This window comes from Panthera leo, chromosome E2, assembly GCF_018350215.1.
Source record: "Panthera leo isolate Ple1 chromosome E2, P.leo_Ple1_pat1.1, whole genome shotgun sequence".
NCBI lineage: Eukaryota > Metazoa > Chordata > Mammalia > Carnivora > Felidae > Panthera > Panthera leo.
Window position 1 is genome coordinate 16,722,468 of NC_056693.1, and position 12,714 is coordinate 16,735,181.

The 12,714-nt window shown below is 40.2% G+C and overlaps 1 protein-coding gene across 5 annotated transcripts in view; it reads right to left on the bottom strand.

Annotated features, from left to right (window-relative positions):
• LOC122208712 (zinc finger protein 345) overlaps positions 1–11,793 on the bottom strand; it is a 100,073-nt gene extending 88,280 nt beyond the window's left edge. The window contains exons 1-4 of one of the 5 annotated variants that reach the window (XM_042920066.1): positions 11,342–11,793; positions 4,343–4,428; positions 1,936–2,062; positions 533–631 (exon numbers count right to left, since the gene is read on the bottom strand). In XM_042920066.1, coding sequence (XP_042776000.1) covers positions 533–631; positions 1,936–2,062; positions 4,343–4,428; positions 11,342–11,522 — 493 coding nt within the window. In that variant the 5' untranslated portion in view covers positions 11,523–11,793. The other 4 variants (XM_042920061.1, XM_042920063.1, XM_042920062.1 and 1 more) reach the window with 4 other exon arrangements.
• Positions 11,794–12,714: the final 921 nt, after the last annotated feature.

Genomic DNA, 12,714 nt, shown 5'->3' on the forward strand with positions numbered 1-12,714 from the left:
CTAGCCACGCTGACTTTGTTCTAGCCACGCAGCCAGAAGGCTGATCCTCAAATAAGTGAAGTTCAGCATCTCCTCAGGGCCTCTACACTTCTGTCCCGTGTGACTGAACACACACTTCCCTTTTTTTGCATGGCTAATTTCATTCAGGACTCAGTTCAGAATTACTTCCTCTGGGAGATCATCCCTGATTATCCTAATCTAAGAACACAGCAAGCTCTCCATAAACATTTGCTGGCTAGAGACACCAACTCAATTAAAAATAAATAAAAGGATTATCTTTGGAAGAAATGAAAAGTAACTTCCTCATTAAAACAAAAGGGGAATATGAGAGAAGAAGAATGGTAAATGGGAGTTGGAAAGGAAGTTCCTTTGGCAACTCATATTGATATCACCTTCCTGCTGAGACCTTAGGCTTCTTTCCACAGGCCTTTGAAGAGAGCTTCATGCAAACATCTCCAAGTGTTGCCACCTCACAGACCAGCTGTATTATTACGAGCAATAGCTGCTCCTATGTGACTTGCTCTTTATTCACCTGAGCTCCATCTTCTTGTCATGGCTCTTGTCACCATCCAGGGGTCCTTCCCTTGCTCCAATAAAGAAAACACATCTGGTTTAGGGATCGCACATCCAGCTTAAAAGAAAAGAAATGGGATATGGTCATGGTATAAGAGTCCCAGATTCAAATCCAGTCCACTGGTCATCAAAGACACTGAAGGAAGTGACAGAGGAATATGTGAAGGTCTGAAGGATGAGAAATAAGAAGGTACACAGTGGAGGGGCTCCTGGGTGGCTCAATCGGTTGAGCGTCCGACTTCAGCTCAGGTCATGATCTCGCAGTTTGTGAGTTTGAGCCCCGTGTGGGACTCTCTGCGGACAGCTCAGACCCTGGTACCTGCTTTGGATTCTGTGTCTCTCGCTCTCTCTCTGCCCCTCCCCCACTCATACTCTCTCTCTCTCTCTCTCTCTCTCAAAAATAAATAAACATTAAAAACAATTATATAATGAGCACTGGGTGTTGTATGGAAACCAATTTGACAATAAATTTCATATATTGAAAAAAATATATATAAAACAAAAGAAGGTACACAGTGGAGCTGTCTACTTCTGTTAGCTAGAATGAAAGGGGAAGTTATTCCAATAAGAGGGCTTAAAGCTATCAGCAGAAGGGAGGAGGGGAAAAGACAAAAGCAGAATCAATAATTGTTTTGCAGAATTGTTTTCCAGAATCAATATTTCCAGCCAAGGAGACACCTAAATAGGTGTTTCACCTGACAGTTCCTTGCTAAGTATGTCTAGCCCATTAGCTCCTTATGTGAGCCAGTCTGTGCCAGAATAGAGCTGAGGACCTGCACAGAAGCCCCCCTGAGCTGACCTGAAGTTACCTTAGCTCATTATAATAATAAGATGTCCTCTAGGGTGCCTGGGTGGCTCAGTCAGTTAAGCATCTGTCTTGATTTCAGCTAAGGTCATGATCTTGCAGTCGTGAGATCAAGTTCCATGTCAGGCTCCATGCTGATCATGCAGCCTGCTTGGGAGTCTGTCTCTCCCTCTCTCACTGTCCCTCTCTCCTCCTCAAAATAAATAAATAAACATTAAAAAAAAATAAGATCTCTTATCATGGATAGAGTTTTCCACCATTTTTTGAACATACGATGTACATACTGGCATGTTGACATGCTGGACATGCTAATTGAACCAAAAGTGTTTACTTACACAAACTCCCTGCCCCCACCCTGATACACTGCATAAAAATTTCCTGTAATAATCCCACAGGGAGACAGTGCATTCAGACCAATCTCCCTGTCTCTGTAGCAAGTAATACAAAGTTCTTTGCTTTCAACATTTCCTTGGGTTGTGTGCAATTTAGTGCACCTTGAGTTCGGTTACATCTCTACCTCCAAAACACTCAAACCTTTCTGTACAAGATGATCTTACCTAGTGAGATCAGGTTGCTGTAGTTCTCCAACATCACATCCCTGTACAAATCCCTCTGAGTGGAGTTAAGGCATTCCCACTCCTCCTGAGAGAAGTCGATGGCCACATCCCTGAAAGTCACCAACCACTGAAACAACAAATCCATTTATTGTTGGTGAAAATATGGCAATGACTTCGAGGTAAAATGAGGAAAGAAAGAAGAGGGTGTGAAGGAAGGGGATGACAATAAATAGGCCATGGCTGAACACATTGTAACATTAAAGAAATTAGGTGCCTGAACAAAGACAAAACTTCCAATGTATAGTAAGACAATTCTATTATCCAGAAAAGTCCAGGAATACAAAAGGCCAGATGAATGCAGTTCTCCAATTAAATGAAATATTACATGTAATCACACAGTATATTAAGCTTTTCAGATTCTCAAAAAATAATAAATTCTCAACAAATATGAGTTCTTTCCTTTTCTTCTCCCCTTAAAGAAAAATATAAACAAATTTAATGAAATCTTTCCAAACAATTTTTAACAAATCTCTAGGCTAAAACATAGAATTTGGATATAACTTAAGAATTTTTTGAAGATTAAGGCACCTGGGTGGTTCAGTCAGTTAAGCATCTGACTCTTGATTTTGGCTCAGGTTATGCTCTCACAGTTCGTGAGATTTAATCCTGAATCGGGCTCTGTGCAGAGCCTGCTTGGAATTCTCTCTCTCCCTCTGTCTCTGTCCCTCCCTGGCTTGTGCATACACACACACTCTCTCTCTCAAAATAAATAAATATTTTTTAAAAAAGAATGTTTTGAAGATTTGAATTCTTCAAGTCACAATATTATGTTTCCATTTTATGTATGAAATGATCTGCTTATTTGGGAGTATTTCATTTAATTCTCCAACGTCTTTGAGCTCTAAGAATCTACAGTTCTCAAGAGAGTAGGCATTTGGCAGGTTTTATTTCTACTTTCTGTGTTCCTAGGCTACAGCTAGTTTATGGATGCCAATCTAGGTGCCTCGGGTATCACTGACACATTCTGGCCAACTCCAAGGTAAACCTGACTGCTGGTCATCCTCTCATTGGTTCCTGGGTAATAGGACTGTGGTACATAGAATAACACCCTCCCCAAGATGTCCACATCTGAATCTCTGGAACCTGTGAGTATGTAACCTTATAATGCAAATGGAACTTTGTAGATGTGATTAAGGATCTTTAAAAGGGAAGATTATCCTGGATTATCTGCTTGGGACCAATGTAATCTTAAGAGTATTTTAAATGGTAGAGGGAGGGGCGCCTGGGTGGCTCAGTAGGTTGAGCATCCGACTTCGGCTCAGGGCATGATCTCACGGTCTGTGAGTTCGAGCCCCATGTCGGGCTCTGTGCTGACAGCTCAGAGCCTGGAGCCTACTTCTGATTCTGTGTCTCCCTCTTTCTCTGCCCCTCCCCCACTCATGCTCTGTCTCAGAAATAAATAAACATTAAATGGTAGAGGGAGGCCGAGAAGGAGATGTGATAATGAAAGCAGAGGTCAGAATGATGACTGCTGGCTGTAAAAATGGAAGGGAGCCACAAGCCAAGGAACGTGGGCAGCCTCTAGCAGCTGGAAAAATGCAAGGAAATAGATTCGCCTCCAGAACACAGACCTACCAACACCTTAAATTTAGCCTGTAAAACTAATTTCAGACACTCACCTCCAGAAATATAAGATAATAAACTTATGTTGTTTTAAGTCACTTAGTTTATAGTAATTTGTCATGGCATCAACAGGAAACTGCAAGAGGCAAGATCTCTTCCTTCTCGGGACTCAGTTCCTCACCCAATCTTAAAAGCCTTGCAGAAAATCTTATCATACACTGAGACTTAGAACACCCAGCAGAAATGCTGTCACTTCCAAGTGGGAAACCCAGGTCTATAGAGAAGATCAGTTTGCCATATGTCCCATGTAACTACCTCACCAAACCATTATACTAATACTGCTCTTAAGGGGAGTATTAGTATTAGGAATACTGCTTTTAATACTGCTTCCTTAGGACTCCTGGCAGAAGACTTTGCATGTAAAATATGTAGAATGATCTGAAAAAAATACTTAAACACTCTCTGGTGAGGGGAAAAGCATTTAGAAAAGAATGGAGCTCTTTGCTAGGATTAGCCACTGGAATGGGAGAAATTTGGGAGTGGTTCCTTCAGGCAGCTAAGCAAGGCAGAAAATTTGGGGATAAATAAATCTGGCGCTCACATCACACAACACATCACTTCAGGAAGGAAAAATGAGGGGCCCCTGGCTGGCTCAGTCGGTAGAGCATGCAATTCAATCTCGGGGTTGTGAGTTTGAGCCTCACATTTGGTGCAGAGATTACAAAAAAATTAAAAAAAAAAAATCTTAAAAAAAAAAAAAAGGAAAAATGAAACAGTAACTCACATGGGGCATGTTTTCTAGAACTATCAGGACTGATTGGTTTTCTGGGTTCTTTTCCTGGAGATGTGCAGAGTTCAGAGAACGCAGGGCTGGAGAGAGAAACAGAAGCCATGAGATAAACCTTGCCTCAGAGCCCACAAAATAAGCACCTTGACACTAACTTTATTTCACCTCTTTTTTTTTTTTTTAATTTTTAATGTTTGTTTATTTTTAAGAGAGAGAGAGAGAGAGAGTGTGAGCCTGCCTGAAACAGGCTGCAGGCTCTGAACTGTCAGCACAGAGCCCGACGTGGGGCTCAAACCCACGAGCTGCAAGATAACGACCTGCACTGAAGTCAGATACTTAACCAACTAAGCCACTCAGCCACCCCTACTTTACCTCTTTGAGGGAGTTTGGAAAAATCTTAGCTTTCCTGCAAATCCAATGGAATACAGCTACAGCAGAAAGAATTCAGGCCAAACTTCTCCTGAATCTCCCTGATGCTGAATAGGACCTCACAGGGTGCTAGTTTTCCAGGGCATCTCACATCTTTAGGATAGGGGCATACCTAGGGAGCCCTGAGATCAGCTTCCCCAGATACCTCCCCTCCCCCCCCCTCCCCCCGCATATACACACAAAGTGAGATGCTTTGCTCCCACAGCTTAAGGGCTCAATCCTACAAGACTGCTCCTGATTCCAGAAGTCAGTCTGAAATCCCTGGCCACCAGTACTTCGGATCACTCAGCTATAAATTGGGGGCTCCCACAGTCCCCTCCTAGGTTTGATACTTTGCTAGGATGGCTCACAGAACTTAGGAAGCCACAAAAAGGATGAAGTATCTAGGCCTAAGGTTGACAAGAAATGCATAAAACCTGTAGGAAGAAAAACTTGAAATACTTCCTGAAAGACATAAAAATAGATTTGTGCAAATGGCTAAAACAGTATTTCCCAACATTGTTTTCTATCATTGCCCCTCTGAGGAGCCATTTTAGACATTTTTTCCTAGTTGTCCCCCTCCAGCATGAAATTTTAATAGGTCAGATACACTGTAATATATGTATTTATGTAAGTATATATAAGTTATATATAAGTTTATATAAATATATATAAATTTATATAATATAGAGGAGCCTGGGTGGCTCAGATGGTTAAGCGTCCAACTTCAGTTCAGGTCACAATCTCAGTTTGTGGGAGTTTGAGCTCAGTTTGAGCTCCAAATTGGGTTCTGTGCTGACAGCTCCAAGCCTGGAGCTTGCTTCAGATTCTGTGTCTTCTGCTCTCTCTGCTCCTTACCTGCCTGTGCTCTGTCTCTCACTCTCTCTCCAAAAATAAAAAAACATTTAAAAAATAAAAAAAAAGTATATAATATAAACAATGTAATTAAAATTTTAATATATCATTCAAAACCATTCTTTTCCAACAAAAGGTAAAACAATTGAAAAATTAATTTCTTAAAAATATTTTTAGTGAACTTAACTTCTACTAGATAGAAGAAACTTTTAACTGGTCGCTTGATCTTCATTCACATATTGTCAACATTTTAACTTCTCAGCCCTTGACATAATTGGTGGGTTTCACAATGTTAAACTTTATCCAAGAACTATGATCCTGAAAAATAGCCATAGCCACAATGAGAGATACCCCCTCATCCTTTATAGACTAGGAAACAGGTGAATTAAATGAACCTCCCTTCCCTCTATGACTTAGATAAGACTGGAGGATGACCCTTCCCCCCTTTTTTAACCTATGAGAAGGCCAGGCAGAACCTCCAAATGGCCATTCTTTGTCTCATAAATGACTAGCTGAGCTGTTTGACCCCACTCACTAATCTGGACAAAAATGCCCGATAACTTTACTTGACCAAACTTTAGTCAGGCTTCTTTCCTTCTGTCAGGCCTTTGAACTTTGGCCTACCCTGTATTCTGAGCCAGCAAAGGATGCAAACAATCCTCTTAACAATGATACAAGCTTCAGAGAACAAAATCTACACTTCTGACTCCCCACTTGTCCCAGTTCTTTCTGGCTTTATCTTCCTTATAAAAAAAAATTCTTTTCTGCCTGACCTTTTAGATGCCTGCAGATCTCACGGTTGGAGTGTTCTCCCAATTACAAGTCTTCCTTCCCTCACTGCAGTGATCCTTTAAATAAAGTCATTCCCAGGGGTGACTTCAGCTCAGGTCATGATCTCACAGCTCGTGGGTTCAAGCCCCACGTCCGGCTCTGTGCTAACAAGCTCAGAGTCTGGAGCCTGCTTCTGATTCTGTGTCTTTCTCTCTGACCCTCCTCCACTTACACGGTCTCTCTCTCTCAAAAAATGAATAAATGTCAAAAAAAATTTTTTAAATAAATAAATAAAGTCATTCGTTAGCTAAGTCCAAATTTGTCTTTTATGAGACATGGTGAATAACTTTTGTAGAATAAAACATTACTTTTATTTAATCCTCAAATCCCAAGTCAAATAAAAAAGCATGATCAAATACAAACAACATCCACAAGGCAGCCAATGGGCATACACAAGGAATTATTTCAGATTAAATAAGACTAAAGAGATGTGATAACTAAATGAAATATTTGATCTTAGATGTGATTCTGGAATGGATCCCAGATCAAGGGAAAAAAGGCTATAAAGGGCAGTACTGGGGCAACTAGTGAAATTTTTCTATGAATTCTGAATTAAATAATTATTATATCTATGCTACATTTCCTGATTTTAATAAATGAATGATAGTGGTAGTCCTTGTACTTAGAAAAATACACTGATGTATTTTTATGGATAAAGGAACATGATATCTGAAAATTACTACCGACTGGTTCAGAAAAAAAGAACATATGTAGAAGGAAAGAGCAAATGAAAAGCTAATGTTAACAATTTAATAAAACTATAAGGGCATATGAGAATTCATTCTACTATTTTGGGGGTGTAATATTATATCAAAACAAAAATTTTTTGAATAAATGTTATGAGAACATTTATACTTGATTAAGATACTAAAGAGACATAACCAAATGTAACACATGAACCTTAAATATAGGAAATATGATAACCAAAATAAATTTACAAACATTCCCTATTTTGATAGTTGTAATGTTGCTATTGTTGTTTTGACACCATTATAAGTACATTTTCAGGTAAAACAGACTAATTATATTAACGTTGTTAGCAACCAAGAATGTCAGTATAAAAGGAGAGACAAAGTTATAAAATCAAATAGAAAAAAACCTTGTTATCATTGGTCTAAATGGAAATATGATTATGAATTCATGATTATGGTTTATACATTAAAAACAAGTTATTAGCTTTGTCCTCTGAAAAGCCTTAGAAGAAATGACAGCCCTATGACAATGAATATTCCTAATATCCAAACTGTAGTCTCTATATGCCATGATCCATAAGAGGAACCAGAACTCCTTAGAGAGATGGCTCATTTTGGATCTGGCACAGAAAATGTACAAGGTGAACTTGGGACAGCTTGTGCCAGAAAGTAAATAAGCTATCAATTCTTATATGATCATGTCAAAAGACATAGGAACTGACCAGAAGGGACTCCCACTGGCTAAAGAGAGAGCAGTTCAGGGTACCTGGGGGGCTCAGTCGGTTAAGTGTCTGACTCTTGATTTCGGCTCAGGTCATAATCTCACAGTTGGTGAGTTTGAACCCTGTGTCTGACTGCATGCTGACAGCACAGAACCGGCTTGGGATTCTCTCTCTCTCTCTCTCTCTCTCTCTCTCTCTCTCTCAAAATAAATAAATAAATTTTAAAAAGTAATAAATACATAGAGGGCAGTTTGAGATAAAAAGGAATAATGAGGGGTACCTGGGTGACTCAGTTGGTTAAGTGACTGACTCTTGATTTCAGCTCAGGTCCTCATCTCACAGTCATGAGATCAAGCCCTGCATTGAGCCCTGAGCCCTGATATTCTCTCTCTGCCCCACCAGCTCATGTGCACATGTGTCCTCTCTCTCTCTCTCTCTTTCTCTAAAAAAAAAAAAAAAAAAAAAAAGATTACAGTGGTTGGAAACCTATCAAATGTATTTCCAAAACCCATGAATACTCAAAATAAACTGACTCACTTACTTTTGGGACTCTTTAGGAGGTTGTAGGATGCCAACTAATTTCTCTGAAAACTAATATATAAAGGCAAAGAATCAAATAGATTATTGTCTTTCTATATGAACTGAATTTGAGGATAACCAAATAGTTTTGAAGCAAATTTCTTATTTATAGAACTCCAACTAAGAAATGCAGAAGGAAGTGAGAGAATTTTTAAAAATCACTATATGTAGGGGCACCTGGGTGGCTCAGTCAGTTAAGCATCCGACTTTGGCCCAGGTCTTGATCTTGCCGTTCATGAGTTTGAGCCCCGTGTGGGGCTCTGTGCTGACAGCTCAGAGCCTGGAGCCTGCTTCGGAATCTCCCTCTCTCTCTCCTTCCCTCTGCCCCTCCCCTGCTCATACTCTCTCTAAAATAAATAATAAAACAATTAAATTTTTAAAAATCACTGTATGTAATCTTTAATGAAATAACAGATCTCACCATCAATCATAAATGGATGTTATAAACTTTAGGTGTTTCTTGACCTTTTTTCCCCTTGTTTCCCCTAAAAAGGCTGAAAGAGCCTTTTTAGACACCTTTTTTTTTCCCTAACCACTATTCAACTATAAAATTTTAATGCCATGGTTATACTGTATATGTGTTTATGTACTGTGTGGCTCCAAGGGCCACAAACCATTGCAATATCTTAAGAGTTTGCCCTGCTAAGAACCAAGTTTTATCCCCCAGGGGGGAGGAGGGTGGGTGGGTGGACAATACCTTCCTCTATTAATAGGTGAAAAAAGGAGAGCCTTATAAAAAGGTTAAGTGGACAGCCCTTGAACACTGATCAATATGGCATCACCAGAAGTGGGACACCAGACTTTAAAAGCCTCAGGATGTGATGTAATAGGAAGTACAAGGCACCAACTATGAATTATTTTTGTCTGAAAATGGGATTTAGGCAAAATATGATCTGGATTTGATCAAGTTTCTAGAACTAACTACTCATTTACAGAAATACGGGGCATAGGAGAACAAATTATATGACACCCTAAGGAAGCAATTAGCCAAAAGCAGAATGTAGAATATTCTATAAACCTAGTTTTAAAAAACAAATCAGTAATACCAATTAAAATAAAACAAAAGCAAAAAATAGAAGGGAAATTTACAGATTAAAGAAATTTAAGATGTTTGGCAACCTTATGCACTGTGTAGACCTTATCTGGATCATGATTTGAACAAACCAATTGTAAAAATCTATCTTTGAAAATACTGGGGAAACAAATATGTATGTATTGCATATATGATATTATGGAATTACTGTTAGTTTTTCAAGTTGGGGTAACATCACTGTGGTTATCTAAAAATGTGTTTTTTGGTTATATATGTATACATATGGATAAAATTATACAATTTTTGAAATGCTACAGAAAAAAAGGAGGAAGGATGTAAGGCTATTTGCAAACGTTTTAAATTATAGGTGGGTATTGAGCACATTGGGTTTATATTACTTTCTATCCTGCTTGAAATTTTCCATAATAAAGTTAAAATAAAAATCTTCAAATTTCCTCCGGAGGACGTAGTTCTCTGTCATCAAAAATCTTAGAAATGGCTGATTTGCCATTGGGTGGAGAGAACAGGTGTAGTGTGGTTGGGAGTGGAGTTAGCCTAGTGAGCTCATCCCTGGAGCGCCATCATTTATGGGGATAGCTAATGCCTAAGGACAAGTCACTGAATCGCTGGTTCTTCCTTAAGATGTTGCAGAACGTACTGCAACATCTTGAAAAGTAAGAAACTTGAGGGGAGTTAGAAAATGGTAACTCATTTTAGGCAAGTCTTTTAGATGTGCAACATTCTTTTCCTTTCCTGTGTGGCTCTGTTAGAAAAAGTAGAAGGGACTAAACAATCATAGGCTACCAAGCCTTTCTCACAGCCAACAAAATATTTAGGATCATCTCCCACAACTTCAGGACAGAGAAAGGGATTGCTTTTCCCCACAGGGCTCTCAAAGTAGAATGGGGCATCCTATTATGGTGGTCTTCTCCCTTCCTAGGGCGCTTCAGGTGTAAATCCTCATTATACAGCTTCAAAATAGTCACGTTCTCAGCACAGTAAAGTGAGGAAACTGCAGCACCTGGAACCGCGCGATTCTCAACGGACTCTGTCCGTGTCATACGGGGGTAAAGTACACAGGTGCGAAGTATCCCTGGCCGCCAAAAGCATTAGAAGACGGCAGGCGAGCCCATCGCGCCGCCACAGAAAGGGACACACACATCCAGCACGGTGGAACGTTAAGGGTAACATATTCCCTATCCCGTCCTACCGGAACCAAAGATAAGGCGCGGAGTTTGCCAGCCGGGAGGGGCACTAAGTGCACGCCCACATCACAGGGGCTGAGGGAAAAAGCTAATAGCACCACGCCTCTGCCGGTCTGAACCGAAGTGACGGTGCAGATATTGCCGGAGAAGAAGGTCACAGCTACTCCCCAGGCAAGGCCGACTTCCGTAAGGAATCAACCTGGAGCTCTATGACCTAAAGGAAACGTAGTCCAGAGCCAGGATCGTCCCGATTCCTCACAGCACCGAGCCCCAGCTGGCATACCGGTATTCCCAGCACCATATGAGAACTTCTTTCTGGATGCTCCAAATTAAATGCAGCGTGCGGGTCCCAGTGAGACGGTCCACTCACCTGACCGCTGCAGACTGGATCCCTGCATCAAGACGTAACGGAATAAGTGTACGAAATGGCGCAGGGACGCGGTGGCCTCCGGGAAATGTAGTCAAAAATGTGACCACCCTCCCCCCACCCCCACCTCCCGCCGCTCGATCCAACAGAATGCAGAGGCACTGGCCACATTCTGCGGCCCGGAATCGGCCCGAGCCTTGAGTCTCCCTTGCTCGAATGGGGGAATCTCAGGCTACTACTACGTGTGTGCCGACCTATCTCATTGGACTCAAGTGGCTCCTCCAGAAAATCCCAAGAAGATTACCAGAGTTTGGGTCTTGTAGTGAAGCCTTCAGACAAATGTAGTCCAGGGCTGAAAAAGCTGCAGAAGGCCAGGAGGTAGGGTCCAGATTTCTCAGACAAGAGCTGTGGCTCAGACGCAGTAGCTGTGACCACCCGGGTTTCTGCTCAAGAGGCATCAGAGGTTTGACACACTTCACGGACATGTGTTTGTTATCCAAGTGTCTTCTGCAGGGGAAGAGAGGTCTGTGGGGAATGTGCTGTGTATCAGATTGTGTTTGAGACTGTAAGAGGCATGTTAGTGGATACGCGTGTGATCCATTTGGGATTGTGAGAGTGTCTCGGGAACGGTGTGACTATAAGGGTGATGCCTGGGATTAATTAGACAATCTAAGTATTTTATGACTTACAAAATGCTTTTTCTTTGCATGGTTATGAATTTAGAATAGATTCCTATATAATTACAGAAATGTTAAATGAATGATACATTGTGAGTTCATCTGTAGCAGTGAATATGGGAAAAGAAGTGAATGCAGCACTGTGTATCTCAAAACTTCAGTTTTCTCACCTTTAAAATGAACTTTTATGTAAGTTTTTGGAGTACAGCTGCCCAATAGAACTTTCTGTAAAACTCAGTTCTATGTTTTGTATCTGCACTGTCCAGTATAGTAGCCACTAGCCACATATGACTATTCAAGCCCCTTAAGTGTGGTTAGTTTGACCAAGGAATGAATGTTTAATTTTGTTTAATTTTAATAAACTTAAATTTAAAGTTACCAGTGGCTACCTAAATTGGAGAAACAAGAATTTTATCTGGCAAATAATTTGAAAAATGAGTTTTATATTGAAATGAAGAGAGATGGGAAAAAGTGTAATTTCAGCCTTAGTCTTTTTTTTAGAGGAATAATTTACATAAAGTCTACAAATATTATATATACACCTCCATGATTTTTGCATACACAGGCAATCACCACACACAGATCAAGATAAAGAACATTGATTTCCAAAATGCCAGAATGTTCCCTTGTGCCCCATCCTGGTCAACTGTGACTCTACTTAGAAGGGACCATTATTTGGACTTCTAACACCACAGATTACTTTTGTGTATTCTTGAACTTCATTTGAATACAATCAATGTAATGATATGTGCCTGGCATGTTTTTGTCAACATTAAGACTCCAAGATGAGTCCTTTAGCCAGCAAATAAATATTTTTGGTTTTATGTGCCAGATGTTGTCTGTCACACCTACTCAACTCTGCTATTCTAGCATGAAAGCAACCATAGATAATATGTAAACAAATTAGTGTGGCTGTATTCCAAGAAAACTTTATTTATGGACGCTGAAATTTGGATTTCATATAATTTTTTACATATTGCAAAATACTACTCTTATTTTT